Genomic DNA, 15494 nt, shown 5'->3' on the forward strand with positions numbered 1-15494 from the left:
CGGTGCCGGCCGCGCACAGGCCGCCGGCTCCGTGCAGCTGCAGAAGCAGCCAGTGTCCCCGAGGAACAGAGTCCCCGAGAGCGCGCAGACCCCAGTCACGCCCAAGCGCCCGCCAAAGTGAGCCCGGCCTGGCGAGTGCCGGGACCCCCGGTTCCTCCCGGACACCCCGTCCCCCGCTCGGGTGACACTGCGGCAGGCGCGCGGGCGGCGCGCCGAGGGCGGGGCCGCGGGGGGCGGGCGCGTTGCCATGGCGGCGGGGCGCGCGTAGCCGGAGCCGGAGCCTGAGTCCAAACCGAAGCCCGAGCCCGGCCGCGCGCGGAGCCGGAGTCCAAACCGGAGCCCGAGCCCGGCCGCGCGCGGAGCCGGGCGCAGGGCCCGCGGGAAGGCCCAGGCCGGACGGGCGCGGCGGGGCAGGGGCGCCGGCCGGAGCGCGAGGCCCCAGCGCTGGCCGAGTCCGAGGCGCCCCCCGCGCGCCCGCACGATGCAGGCCATGGACGCGGCCGTGGCGGATTTGTACGAGGAGGACGGCAAGGACCTAGCGGGCTACGACTTCGAGCCGCTCCCCACTCTGCCGGAGGACGAGGTGAGCCCGGGCGCGGTGGGCCCCGCCTCCCCCCACCTGCTCCTAGGGAGAGTCCGGGGGAGGGTGCCCCCGCTCCCAGGACCCCTGCCTCTGGCCCAGGTCTTGGAGGCCGCTCTCAGCAACGCCCCGTCAGCCTTAACATTTTCGCTTTGAGAGGACAGGACCCTTGGAATGTCAGCCCCACGGGACAGCAGTGGGTGGGTGGTCACTGAAGAAGTTGGGTCCTTCCGCGGTGAGGGTGGGGGCTCCTGATTATAAACGTTGGATGGATGAGTGTGGGGTGGGGCGTCGTGAGCGGGAGGGGGTGGAGCACTGTCCTCCTCCCTGCCGGCACCCTAGGAGGTCAGTGGGAGGCACTGGCCAGCAGAGCGCAATCAGGCCGGCCTGCTCAGGAGCTGGGTGGGGGGGCGGGGGAGCCCCCGGGACTGAGGGCCGCTGCCTGCACACAGAACAGCAGAGGCCTCCGCCCAGCGTCCGGAGTCCCGAAGCATCCCCCCTCCCAAGGCTCAGAGGGACCAGCAGTCTCCGCCACACAGAGCTTCTGGTCATTAACTGGACAGGTGCCCACAGAACCGATTTGCCTGCGCCTCTTGCTTCCCCACGGCACCCGCAGGCTGAGGCCTGGGGCCAAATCAACAAGCCGGGTCCCTCCATGTGATAGGTGGCCCCCCGAGAAGGCAGCCACTCCCAGGAAGACCCAAGGCTCTGGGGTCTTGGCAAAGGAGGGCCTTCCAAGCCTCCAAGCAGGCAGATGCCCCAATCCCTGGGCTTCTGTGCTCACTGTGGAGGGATCCTGGCATCATGCAACCATCCACGGAACGGGCTGTAACCGGCATGTTGCTGATGAGGACCCTCCAGTGCCCACGTGGGTGAGACTGGTGGCCAAGAGTTAGACACGGCCACCACCCTCCTAGAGCAGATAAGGGGGTTCCTAAGGACCTAGCCACAGCCCCTAGGGCCCTCTGCCTTCTGCCTGCCATCCCCCCACACACACTTTTGCAAGAAGGCTGGCTGTTAAGGGCAGGGTTCATGACATGGTGGCCCTGTCCTTCTGGGGAGCAGAGCCTGCCGTGGGAACCCCGTGGCTGGCCTGCCAAGAGCCGCTGAGGCCGGACCCGAGGGTTGGTGTGCCCCCCCCCCCCCGCCATGGTGGCCTGGATTTGGTGAGAGACAAGGCTGCTGCAGAGAGGGAAAGCTAGAGAATAAATAAACCTCTGGGCATTTCCATGGCTTTGATGCAAAAAGAAAGGGTGCGCCCAGCCCACAGCCTTCAAAATCTCCCCCAGAGGACACATTTCAGTGTGTCTGTTAGAAGACTCGCCTCCTAAGTCACCATCCAAAGCAGATGGAGAACGTGGCTCTTTGCGTCAGCGACCCCATCCTCTTAGGGCCTCCTTCGTGCCCTGCGGCTGGTGCCAAACAAACAGCAGAGCCGGGATTCAGAGCCAGAGCCGGATCCCCGCCCACGGTCTGTATCCCCGTGGCCCTGCTGCCTTCGCTGGGTTGGAGGGTTCCCTGGTGCCCCTCTGGGTTGGAGCAGCCCCCTAGCTGTGCACAGGGCCTACGGCTGCGGGGCTCCCATCGTCCTGTGACCGAGGCCTCCAGACGAAGTGGGATGCCACTGGGAAAGCTGGCATCCATTGGGAAAGCTCAGATGAGCCCTCCAAACTTCTTTCACCTTTTGGGGGAGACAGGCACTGTCTTTGGGCATGCTCCCGTAAAATAGGAAGCCTGTCCAGCTCAAGCCTTGGAGCCAGACCAATGGCCTGTGCCTGTGAACACACCTGATCCAGACGTTATGCTTCCTGCATACATTCAACTCGGTTGGTGTTGAAGGTTTTCAATCCCCATCAGAGTCGTGTGACTGCACCTGCTAACATTATGGCGTCAGGTTGCACCTGAAAAGCCATCCCGTGTAAGGTGAGGGGTAGCCAGACTGCAACATCACCCATACTGACGGAAACCCCGGAAAGAGCCAGGACAGAGAAGACACGGGGCATCTTCTCACCCATGGAGGGGTGGTGGGTGCCAGACCCAGGACATGGACAGACTGCACAAGACATGGGAATTCACCATTTTTGTAGCTGATTATAACAGCAGACTGCACGACAGGCCAGGACTCCCCACGAGCCCCAGGGAATGTCCTTCCCTGGTTGTAACCCCAGGGAAAATCCAAATGGCCAGTGAACACATGAAAAATGTTTGGCTTCATCACTATCAAGGAACGCAAAATACACCGCCGTGAACACCTGTCCGCGAGGGCTAGATGGCAAGAACTGAAAGACTGTACGGTGGCCACGTCAGCAGGGACAGGCATGGTGGCAGACCCCTTGCTGGTGGCAGTGTCCCAGCGCTTCCACTCTGGGTGTGTGCCCGGAGGGTTCTCTCAGCTGCAAACCACCCGGGCCCGTGGTGAGCGGGCCTGAGGCCCTGGGGGCTGTCGCCCACCTGTCCCGCCGCACTGGTCGCAGCAAAGGTCAGGATGAGGGACCAGGCAGAGCAGCGGCTGCCGGAGGGGCAGATGCCAGGCCTTCTGGAGGCAGGTGATGTCGCCTTCAGGAGCCTCCAGGGGACAAGGACAGGGCAGACTTGGAGGTGAAGTTGGCACTGGGGCAGGGCATCTCCAGGTTTCTAGACTTCCCTGCGGTGTAGGGGGCTTTCCTATCCCTTCCGGGTTCTGTGAGCATCTCCCCAGCATCCATGCACTGGGCGCCAGGCTGGGCCCAGGGATGTGAAGGTGGGTGGGGGGCAGCCTGTGCTGCCTGGAGGCACCCACGGCTGTGGGTGCCCTGTGAAGAAACAGATATTCCCACTGGGCCCTCCGGGTCCACGTGATGACCCCACCCAGACGACACAGAGCAGCAGGCGACTGGGGAGGTGAGGACAGCTTCATGCTGGGTGACAGTCCGGAGTTGGAGGGGGGCGCTTTAGGGCAAGCACCCCCAACGGGGTACTATGCAGACCTCCCCAGCTTCCTCCAAGCTGCCAGCAGGCCCCGAGATTGTCCACAAGTGTCCTCAGCAATGATTTGGGTTTGTGTTGGGGGTTCCCATCACGATGCTCCAGGGTTGAGAAAAGTAACATACGAGAGTATGTTTGAAATGGACAATAACCATCCACGGTCCCTGTGGGTCCCCATGTAACCCCGACTCACAGGGTTATCTCTGATGGGGTGGGGGGTCTTCGAGGCACAGAAGCTCCTGGATGGACCCACTTTGCTATAACCAGACAAGCGTGGTCAGGTGGGAAGCCAGCCCTGCCCTGTGGCTGGCGAGGGGCTTCCCTGGGGACCAGCCTCCCTGAGGAGCACCCCTCCTCCCAGCCTGGACAGGACAGGGTTTGTGTCTGCACAATCGCTAGGGAAGGACAGCTCACAGGCCTGCTCACAGCCGAGGCAGCACCTTGCTGGCCAACAGTGAGGGGTGGGGTTCCAGGCCCTGTGGGCTCTACTGGGTTTTGAAGAAACTTCTGGGCCTGGGCTGAAGTCTGGGTCTGTACCCGAGAGGTAGAGCCACCAGAGGCTGCCCAGCAGCGACAAGGTCAGGTCACGCTGGCAATGGCAGGGGACGGCTGTGGTGTGGGAGGCCACGAACCCTCCGGCCTGTCACAGGCCCTCATGGGTGCGGGTCTGTGGCTGCGCTGGACGGGGGACTACAGACAGGCATAAGTGGGAGCTGCGGCCGGTGTTTCTGTTCCCAGCCCATCACCTCCTTCCGAAACGTTGCCGCGGCCAGTGGAGCCGCGAGTCCTGCCCTGGGGCCCGTGGTATCCGGATCCGGGCCCACCTGGCAGCAAGGCTCAGAGCCCACAGGACCCGGAGATGGGCACAGACGTGCAGGATGCCCACGTGGCTCTTGTCTGTCAAGGTGGCTGGGGGTTCTGGTGGGGACGTGCGCTGAGGGAGCAGAGTGGCTGGCACGGGCTTCCCCGTCTCTCACCCCTGCCCAGCCCATTAGCCAAGCCTCAGCCCTTCTGCCCTCCTTGGGCCGTGGATTCAGGCAAGGGAGGGTCATTCCAACAGCCAGGGCTGGAGCAGGCGGAACGGAAGGGTGGGTGGCAGGCCCCAGACGACAGGTGACCAGGGAGGCCGTGGGTCAGGGTCCCCCAGCACTTGGTGACCCCCCGCCACCGTGCTGGTGTATCGGAACCAGCGGCACATCTCAGCCCCGCCCTGGAACCGTGTGTCAGCCGAATCGTGCCTTCCCATTGCAACAGCTGGGCTTTGGAGGGGCTGAGAGCATCTTGTCCGCGAGTGGCAGCTTCCGCCATGTGCCGGAAGCAATGACCCACGGAATCCACCCCGTAAAGTCGCACAGAGAATCCGCCCCCCACCGTTTAGATGCTCCCACCGTGAACAGGCACTGGGGGTTAGGGGCCTCCCCGCTCACGGGGCATCTTCCAGCTGGGCCGGGGGCCCTCGACCCGAACAGGAAGTCAGGCTCTGGGCCGTGAGATGCCCCCGGGGAGCACCCGACCTGGGCTCCCTTCTCCTGGCGGCACATTCAGTCAACACCCGCACAAGCTGGTGCCTGCAGCCTGTGCAGACACCGCGAGCATAGCATCAACAGGGTGCCTGCGGTGGGGACCGGCTCACACTTGCGCCGTGGGCTTCGTTCTCCTCAGGAGCGTAAACCCAGAGTCTTTGGGTTGTTGGTTAGTGTGTGTCTACTTGTGTGGTCGCGTGCATGTGTGTGTGCACGCGTGTGTGCTGTGTGTGCACGTACACACTGCCAAGACGCCTCTTTAACGAGGCCCCACGAGCATCACTGGGCTCTCCTGCGTCCTGGGGAGCCCACGTGCTGCAGCGAGGGCCCTAGACTGAGCCAGATCAGACAGACCTTTCATCCGTGGACCTCAGAGGCTGGGAAATTCAGATTTTCCGGTTTGCCAGCCTCCTCCACGCCCGAGTCTAATCCTGTGCTCTGCTTTGTGCCCTCATTCTCCTTTGAAAACTCCCAGACCACCTTCATCACAGGGCTGCACGCATTTCTGGAACCTGGCTGGCAGCTCTGACTTGGACGTGGGTGAACCCCGTGGCCCCGTCTTCTTGAACCAGCTTCCGATGGGCTGGCTGCCCTTCCCTCATCCATCTACCCCACAGAAAGAGCTGGAAGGGCCTGGGGAGTGACGTGGAGGCCTGTGCTGAGCTCTGAAGAGGAAGCAGATGGTGGGATGTGCCAAGTCACGTGGGCACAGGCAGCCCAGGCCCGGGTCCCCTCCTGTCACCCGCACTGCTGAACCCCAGAGGTTTGGCCAAGGTGCCCATGGGGGCCAGTCCCTGATTTTTCTTTCTTCTTTCTTTCTTCCTTTCTTTCTTTCTTTCTTTCTTTCTTTCTTTCTTTCTTTCTTTCTTTCTTTCTTTCTTTCTTTCTTTCTTTCTTTCTCTTTCTTTCCTTCTTTTTCTTTCTTTGTCTCTTTCTTTCTCTTTCTTTCCCCCTTTCTCTTTCTTTTTTGTTTCTTTCTCTCCTTCCTTCTTTCCTTTATTCTTTTGTCTTTCTTTCTTTCTTTCTTTCTTTCTTTCTTTCTTTCTTTCTTTCTCTTTCTCTTTCTTGGCTTAAGCTCTTTGTCCCCTTTGTCTGTGGTTGTGGGGATTCCTTGCAATACAAATGGGGGAAATTCAAGGGCAGGAGCTAGGAGACTTTCCAGGCCTGGAGGGCTTGGCCACACGGGGAGAACACTCCTGTATGCTGGGAGGGGTGGGCAGCTGAGGCTGGAGAAGGAAGGGGCTCCGTCTCTCTTCTACACCATCTCCCCCACCCTCCACCTCCTCTCCTGACCCCACGCACATGCTTCCTGCAGGCTCCAGCTCCCAGCCTGGCTCCCTGAGCTCCTCCCTCCCGAGGGCCGGTGGAACACAGTCCCACAGATGCACAGAGGTGACTAGGGCATTAAACAGCAGGCCAGATTAGGGCCTCGAGATCCAAGGTGTCTGACGTGTGGCAGTGTGTGTGTGCACACTCAGGGTGCACGTACGGGTCTGAGTGTGTGCATACAGGTATGTTGTGCACGTGTGAGGGTGTGTATAGTGTATGTGTGAATGTATGTGGGTGTGTGTGACTCGGGATTGCACAAGTGTGCATTTAAGTGAAAGTATGGGTATCTGAGCATGTGTGAGACTGTGTGGCATATGCCTGACCACTGAGGACACATCAACTCATTTTATGAGCATGTTGGTACATGTGTGATTTGCATGTGTGCATGTGAGTGCACATGTTGGTGTAAACCCACGTGCGTGCGTGCACAAGGGAGGTGTGTGCGTGTCTGACAGTGTGCAGGTGTCCGACGTGCATACATTCAGAGTGCGTGTGTGCGTGCTGGTGACGTAGTCACAGCGGAGTCTAGTCGGATGTGAACGCTGAGCCCAGCACAGGGAGGCCTGGGGTCTGGCCTGCAAGAGAAAGCCCCTTGACCTGGGTCCTCCGTGCACTGCCTGGAGCACCTGCTCTGCTACGGGCTTCCCGCACACCGTGCATTTGTACACGTCGGCTCGTCTCCACCGGTGCCCACGTCTTGGTTACGACCTGAAAGCCCTCGGCGTGCCCACCGAGCCACGGGTGGTGAGCCTGTGGGCCGGGTGCCTCCGCCAGGGGGCTGTGGGGCGGCCAGAAATTCTGGGACAAAGAACTAGGTCCCGACCTCAGGAGTAACACCTGTTCCCAATGATATGCTGGTCATTTTGCCAAATACTCTGTGGCTTCTGGCCACAGGGGACAGTGGGCTGGGTGACATTCTGGGTTTGTTGTTTTTCCTTAAAAAGGCTTTGCCTACAACCCTGTTTCTGACGTAAAGTGAAACGTCGCCGCGTGCTGTCTGCTTCCCTGGAATCGGTCTCGACGTGGGGGTGCCGGGCCTTCCCTGGGGAGGGGGCCCTACGGCGGCCTGGGCCCGTCCCCAGACCCGTCTCAGCCGCGGCCTGTCTTGGCAGGAGAACGTGTCCCTGGCCGACATCCTGTCGCTGCGGGACAGCGGCCTCAGCGAGCAGGAAGCGTGGGCCGTGTGCCTGGAGTGCAGCCTGTCCATGAGGAGCGTTGCCCACGCGGCCATCTTCCAGACCCTCTGCATCACGCCCGACACCCTGGCTTTCAACACCAGCGGGAACGTGTGCTTCATGGAGCTGCTCAGCGGTGAGCCCGGGGCGGGGCGGCAGGGGTGGGCCGCGGAAGGTAGCTTTGGGGCACTGTGTGGACACAGGCGCCCTGGGCTGGCCCAGAGCAACAGAGCCCAGGCCTCCCTGGTCCCCTGGTGGGATCTCCAGCCCCGAGGACCGCTGAGGGAGAAGGAGGCGGAGGGCCCTCGTGCACGGTTCACGTGGTCCCCGCAGGGACGAGCCGGGGGCTGCCAGCTCCGAGGCATCCGGTCCTGCTGGCCCACAGGGAGTGCACGTGCAGAGGGCATCGTAGCGGGCACAGGAGGCCACCTGACATCTGCCTCCAGTGTTCCCGTGGCCTCCCCTCCCCGCCACTGTGCTCTTGGGACCGTTTCCCCACACTTAACAGTGAAGAGTGAGGTTTTCCCTCTCAACCGCTGTTTCCTCAGGGACGCGGGGACAGAAGGGGGTCGGGAGAGAGCCATCGGCCCCCAGGAAGCAGGAGGCGACGCGCCTCCCTCCGGGCTGGCGGGTCTCTCTTCACCCTGGGCGTTGTGGGCGTGTGACCAGAGCCTTCTCTCTTCCGTCCCCAGATGACCCCGAGGGTGCCTTTGTTCCCCCGGAGTTCGATGTGACCGGGAACACCTTTGAGGTGGGTGGCCAGGCCGCTGGGGCTGAGGCACCTCTGTGCAGGGTCGGGGGGGCTGTCTTGGGACACCCGCCTTTGTCAGACTCAGGGTCCCGATGGGGCAGCTCGGCTCTGGTGATGGCTTGCTGTCTGGATGCGCGCTTGTCATGACAGCTGTAGAGTATGTCTCCCGAGTGCGAATTTACTAGATTTAACTTGCTAAAAGCGTCTGGAACTGGCAGTGGCGGCTGGCGGGGAGTCACAGTTTCTCGGGGAGAATTAGCGGAGGGTGGGTCGTGGCACCCAGAGGAAACACGTGGCCTCTGAAGCATCAGTCCCCAGCGGGAGCAGCAGCCACAGCAGGCTGCTGTGGGCCAGCATCACCAAGGCCCCCCGGGCCCCCCCACCGATCCTTAGAATGGACCCCGGGGCCCTGCTGTGTGCAGGTGCGGGAGGTCTGGGTGGGGCACGAAGGAAGGGCTGGAAGGCCCAGCTTTCTGCAGAGCCCCGGCCCCTAAGACAGTGGAGAAAACGAAATCACTTGTTAACAAGTAAGTGTTTAGTTACAAACTCAAAACTGTAGATGAAAACACATTAGCTTAGTGACATTAGGTTACGTTTTCACCCCCAAATGAGAGTTTTAGGATTGGCTCCTCCTATGCTCAATTTTCCTTTAAAATAAGCTGGAACCCAGCCCCTCGCTGAGAGGCCCTTGTCCCAGCTCCGCTGGCAGCAGGACGCAGGCCCGAGTCGCTGGTGGGTCAGGTCCCTGGCTTCCCTGAAGGGTCAGCACCAGGCCCGCGTGCCCTTCTGTTTGTGGCCGTTCCCGTCCCTGGTCTGTGCACAGGCTTCTGCCTTTTCACTGCATCTTTAATGTTTATTTTATTTTATTTTATTTTATTTTATTTTATTTTATTTTGAGAGATAGATAGAAAGAAGGAACAGGGGAGGGGCAGAGAAAGAGGGAGACACAGAATCAGAAGCAGCTCTAGACTCTGAGGTGTCAGCACAGAGCCTGACGCGGGGCTCGAACGCACGGACTTCGAGGTCATGACCTGAGCTGGAGTCAGATGCTGAACTGACTGAGCCACCCGGGCGCCCCTTCACTGCATCTTTAGAACCGGACCGGACACGACACTAAAGCCCAGAAAGTAGTGATGTCCTCCGCCCCCGCCCCCGGTCCGCCGGCCAGGCTCCTGCACTCCTTCCCTGTCCCCTCGCGGTTCTGTGCCTAAAAGCAGTATCGTTTCGTTCGCGCTGGTTTTAACATTCTAAAACGAGCATCAGCTGCGATGCGTGCCATCCTCTGGAACTTCCTTTTACGCACTTCTGCGAAGATTCATCGGACCACACGCGCTGTCATTGTCACCCCTGTGAAGTAGCGAGCCTCTCCGCCCGCGCTGCGCCTTCTCCGTGGGTCTGGGCCGCAGCTCCTCCGGGGTGTGAGCCCAGCGACGCGGCGGCCACACGTGCGCTCCGGCCACCCGCGGGCCCGTCTCCTCGTGCTTTTCTTCAGAGTCTCACCGTCTTGCCGGGACCGTAAAGGTCTCGTCTGTAACTTGTCTTCACACCGTCTTTAAGGCAGCGAGCGGCTCTCAGCCTCTTTGGCTCTCGGGACCCCTTTACGCTCCTGCAAATCTCAGAGCAGCCAGAGCCAGAGAGCTTCTGTTTGTGCGGGTTACGCCCACCGGTCCGTGGTGTAGACCAGGGCTGAGACGTGGGAAGCGGTTACCTAGTAATTCACTTAAAAATAGCATTAAACTGCTGCCTGTTGACACACAGGACGTATTTCTATTAGCAATAGCAGCATTTTCCCAAGAAAACAGTGAGAAGAGTGGGGCTGTTTCACACATCTGCAAGCCCCGTAGCGCCCTGCTCTGTGGAAGCCAGCGTGGTTTCCACGGCAGCGTGCGGCAGTCGCGATGGCACCGCGGGTGTAACCCGGAGGGTCCAGGGTGCGCTCGGACCGCACGACACAGAGGCGGCAAAGAGCATGACCCAGTCACCCTGAAAACCGTTCGCCCCAGGAGGGGCCCCTTGGAGGTCTCCTGCCTTAGTATAATCTCCTCTCAGCCTTAATATAGTCAAATTTATTCATGTTTTCTCTCTCGTTGTTAGTACTTGTTGTACCTTAAGAAACCTCGCCACCCCCAAGGTCTAACAGAGACGTGCTCATAATTTCTACATAATTGACTTTTTTCTGTAGCTGAGGTAAGGGCCCAGTTTCATGCGTTTCCCTGTGGACCATGCGTTTCCCACTCCTGGACCTGCCAACCCTGATGCTGGCCACAGCCGCTGTGCACCCAGCTCTGGACAGCAGGGTGGGCTTCCCGGCTCCGTGCTCCCGGCCCCTGCCCCAGACCCAGCCCTCCCGGCTGGGCACCCGCTCCTGTCCTTTTTCAAGTGTTCTGACTCTGCTCAGCCTTCACTCTTGCACGTCAATCTGAGAATTAGCTATCAGGTTCCACAACATCCTCTGCTGAATCAAGGGCGTCTGGGGGGCTCAGTCGGTTGGGTGTCCAACTCTTGGTTTCGGCTCAGGTCACGATCTCGCTGTTCATGGGATCAAGCCCCATGTTGGGCTCTGTGATGACAGCACGGAGCCTGCTTGGGATTCTCTCTCCCTCTCTCTCTACAACCCCCCCCACTCTCTCTCTCTCTCAAAATAAATAAATAAACATTAAAAAAACACCTCTATTGAATCTGTCCGTCACTTTGGGGAGAATTCAGTCATTATAAGTTCTTCTCCATGAACACTTCTTCCTTTTCATTTATTTAGATCTCAGTAACATTTTTTCACTGTAGGAGTCTTGAATATCACTTATTAGTTTATGCTCTGGAACTGGATATTTTCTGCTTCTGTTCTAAATTGATGGTCATCTTGTCATTGCATTTTTCTGCTTGTTTGTTGCTAGTCTTTGGAAACGCAATTCACGTATTATCTCAATCTTATGTCCATCCACCTTGCTAAACTCTTTCGTTATTTCCCATAACTTACAGATTCTTTAGCTTTTCTGTCTAACTGACCAGGTCACCAGCCTGTGCAAAGGTTTTGCATCACGTCTCCCTTCTCATCCTGCTCTGTGCCCACAGGAGCCGCAGCAAGGTGCCAGGTAGCACAGTGTAGCGGGCCCGCATCCTGCCTCAGGGACACGGGACTCAGAAAGTGCTGTTTCTCCCCTTCTGGGGGAAAAGCCAGGGTGGCGTTTGCTACGTGCCTGCCCTCTGTGCCATGTCCTGTCACGAATGTACCTTAGGTTTTACGAAAATGTTTCTGCACCCTTTGAACTGATCATTGAGATTTTTAATACTTACGCATTTATTTTCTAATGTCAATTCATCCTTTCCTGCTTAGAGAAACCAGGCCAGCTGTCTTATCTTCTTGGTGCACTGTTGCATTGGATCTGCTGGTGCTTACTCTGGGGTTTCGTGCCGTTTCCGACTGGTACTGGGGGCAGGGCCCTCTCAGTCTGTGCGAGCGCCCCTGCCCCTGCCTGGGAGGGTTTATGTAACGACAGGGCGCACTGCTCCTGGAGGGCTGGTCCCACTTACTTATGGGGCCACCTGTTCCCTTTGAAGGAAGTTCTTTCAGTGCTGCTCAATTTTTAACAGTTACAGGGTCCATCTGTTTTGTATTTCTCATTGAATCAGCTCTCTGGCAAGCTGAATATTTCTGAAATGTACCCATTTTTAATTGTTTTTTAAGTCATCGGCGTTTGGTTGTAGACAGTGTCCCTTCTTAGTCCCTGCACTGTCTGTGGGACATTGGATAATTTAAATTCTCTTCCCTTGCATTTGTCAGTCGCACTGGGGGGTTTTACTTTGTTAGTTTTTTCAAAGAGCCCACTTTATACCACATGATCTTTCCCGATGTGGTTTCATTTTCTTTTTCGACTGATTCTGCTCTACTTTCCATTCTCTTTTCCTTGTTTTGAGTTTGGTAAGTATTCCTTCTCTAAAATAAGTTGGACACTCAGCTCGTCTGTCTTCAGCCTATCTTCCTTTCTAATATGAACATTCATATCCAAGGCTATGAATTTCCCTCAAAACATGGGTTTAACTGCATCCTGCAAGCTTTGCCTTGTAGCATCTGCAGTATTTTCTACTTCTAAGTATTTCTTTTAATTCCCACTGGGATTTCTTCTTTAGCCTATGAGTTGTTTGGCAACAAGAATGGGTTGAGTTTTTTCTGCCTTTTTTTGAGGTGTAATACACATACAGAAACACACATGTCACAAGCATGGCAGCACCCTATGGGGTGCAGGGCCAGGTGGGTCCATGATAGAGTCCACAACCCAGCCTGTCCACAGTGACAAGCAGGGTTCCCAAGTCTTAAATGCTTCACATCTCTAGAATCTTCCTATAATAAAAAGTCTTGTTTTCTGAGTTATCTTAATTCCCAATGGGTGATAGGTGATTTTCTTTGTTTTTCCGTCCATGGAGCAAACAATCCTTCTTACCTGACATGTGAAAGGGGCCTGCAGAGTGCACTGATGCCTTGGTCCCAGTGTTTGCATGGGCCCATGCATCCCCCATCAGCCCTGTGATTCCAGGGTCTCTGTTCTACTCCTGTATTAGCTTCATGCTGGTGCCTGTTCCTGGGGCTGTCAGAACATCCCTAAGCATCACATCTGGAGACCCCAGGAATAACTGCACATGTCACGTGGGCTCATCAGGTCTGCCCAGGCACCTGTTCCTGCCTGCGTCCTGGGGTGGCAACCCCCTGCCCACAGGAAGCACGGTGGCAAATGTGTTTTCTTAATGCCACTGCTGCTGTTGACACCAAGACGCCTCTGGCCCTGACCTCTGTGTCTCTGCACTATCGCACAGGTGCAGCCCGTTGGACCACTTGCTGGCCATGTCAAGACTGAGCCCATCCTCTTGCCCACCGCACGCCTTCCAGACCTCTAGTTGGCACAGCTCATGCTGCTGCCCACCAGCCCCTGCCGGCCTGGTCTTGCCCCCACATCTGCCCCAGAGAGAGGACAAAGATAGGTAGCAGTCCTCAAGTCCTCATACTGAATTCCCCCTTGTGACCCTACCCCACCACCCACCCACTGCTGGGCTGACCCTTCAGTCTCCCTAAAACCCAAGATGCATGGAAGCTGGCCCTCCTGGGACCATCCTCTGAACATCTCAACCCTTGCTCAGGAAACCCCAGAGATGGGCTAGTTTCCAAAAGCTAAAACTATGACCCATGGCCAACATTCAAGGCCTGCCCCAGGCAAGCCCCTGACTGCTACAGGAGTCTTCTCTGGACCTTATCACCCTGAGTATGTTCAGGTTCCAGTGGAGCCTAGCGAGGATGACCTCAACATCCGCCACCCACTATTACTGTCCACTGCCATTTGTCCACAGACATGTATGTCAGGCCTCACAGTGAACAGAACAGATGGGCTCCTGCCTCATGGGAGTCATGGTCTTTCACAGGGGATAGACTTGATGTAGGCAGTGGGCTGGGTCCTGAGAGAGGAGAATGGGGCCTTTCAAGGAGATGACAGGGTCCCCAGCCAGGTCAAAAGTCCCTGGAGGCCACTCTATGAGAAAGTGATATTCAGGTTGGAACCTGAAGGGTGAGTAGGGTTCACCAGATTGAGACCTGGGAGGGGCTTCCAAGACCGAAGGAAACGTGCAAAAATGCTTGAGTGGCAAAGATGCTGATATTGGCCAGCATGTCATGGACAGCGTCATCCAACAACCAATAAGAAGTTTATTTGCTGAGTTACTGTCAAACTAAAAGATATGGAATGATGGATGAGTGGATAGATGGATGTTTGGGTGGGGGGGGGAATGCATGGATAGGTGTATAGATGGATGGATGGATGGATGGATGGATGTGTGGGTGGGTAGATGGATGACCATAGACAGGTGGTTGGATAGATGGGTACCAGTGTTCCTGAAGGGAAATAGGGAGTGGGAAAGGCAGAAGCAGATACCCTGGCCTTGCAGGCACAGAGACAGGTTTTATTCTCAGAGCTGTGATGAGGGTGGTGGGCAGAACTGCACCCCCACAGCTCATAGTCCCGGCTGGAGTCCTACAGGTAGGGCCTCATAGGGTTTGCCTCTCCTTCTGCCCCAAGCATTAGCAACCAGCAAGGTCCCTAAAACCAGGCATCTGCCCGAGTCCCTGAAGCCCCTTGACTTAAGTTTGGCCCCTTCAGGAAGCCCTGGACACTGGCTGCGTGGGACCCCAGGCAGGGGCCCCGGGGTGTGATCGACATGGTCAGTGTGTGAGAAGAGAGAGAAGGCTGCCCTCTTCTTGGGGACCAGGGCTGGGAGTTCCAATGTCTTCTGTGAGAGGTGGGGTAGTGGCCCAGCGGCCCAGCTTTGGGCATGGGGAGAGTGGGTGGATTCGGGAGTCATCAGTGCAGCTCAGCCATGTACATGGGGGCCCAGCAGGCAGCGGGATGCCAACGCTGATTGGTGTGTGGGGTCAGGGGACAGGATTGCCTTGTCTGCAGAGAGCAAGTCTGTGGGCCTGAAGTCTAAGCGGCTTCAGTGGAAAATGGCAGAATAAGAGGCTTCAGAGGCCAGGTGGAAACAAGATACATCCCCAAAACTAAGTAGCTTCTCTTTGTATTGGTAATTACCGGTTAGAGATGAAATGGAAAATGTTTCGTTTATAACAGCAACAACAACTACAGAAAGTCCGGAGTAAATATAGCAGGAAGGATAGAAATGTAAAGTGAACCGCTTTTCCAAAGGTACGAAAATAGGATGCGAGAAAGGAGGAGACAGACCCTATCCCTGCATCTGAGTTTGCCCCAGATGCTCCCTTTTGGGAGGCATAACTGACGTATGACGTTGCGCAAGTTTGCGTGCAAACTGATGACTTAATACATTTGTATCTTGCAAAATGATTCACACTACTAATAGGGTTAGCTAACACCTCCATCACGTCATTACCATTTTTTTGGTTGTGAGAACACTTAGCATCTACTCTCTTAACAACCTTCAAGCGTATAATACAGTGTTGTTCACTGTAGTCACCAAGCTGCACATTAGATGCCAGGAACCTACACATCTTATAAGCGTGAGTTTCGGTCCTGTCTCCAACATCTCCCTGTTTCCTCCACCCCCAGCCCTTGGCAACCTCCACTCCACTCTCTGTTTCTGTGAGTCTGGCTTTTTTAGATTCCACGTAGAAGTAAGAGCACCCAGCATTTGTCCTCCTCTGTCAGACTTATCTCACACAG

General features: G+C 57.1%; 1 protein-coding gene across 4 annotated transcripts in view; it reads left to right on the forward strand.

Annotated features, from left to right (window-relative positions):
* Positions 1–263: 263 nt before the first annotated feature.
* Positions 264–15494, forward strand: part of KNDC1 (kinase non-catalytic C-lobe domain containing 1) — a 66107-nt gene continuing 50876 nt past the window's right edge. For 2 of the 4 annotated variants that reach the window (XM_019814037.3, XM_023241157.2), the window contains exons 1-3: positions 279–583; positions 7509–7707; positions 8264–8322. In XM_019814037.3, the coding sequence (XP_019669596.3) occupies positions 482–583; positions 7509–7707; positions 8264–8322 (360 nt within the window). In that variant the 5' untranslated portion in view covers positions 279–481. Of the gene's footprint in view, positions 584–7508; positions 7708–8263; positions 8323–15494 lie in introns of all 4 variants that reach the window. The other 2 variants (XM_045040913.1, XM_019814038.3) reach the window with 2 other exon arrangements.

This window comes from Felis catus, chromosome D2 (genome assembly GCF_018350175.1).
Source record: "Felis catus isolate Fca126 chromosome D2, F.catus_Fca126_mat1.0, whole genome shotgun sequence".
In the NCBI taxonomy this organism is placed as follows: Eukaryota; Metazoa; Chordata; class Mammalia; order Carnivora; family Felidae; genus Felis; species Felis catus.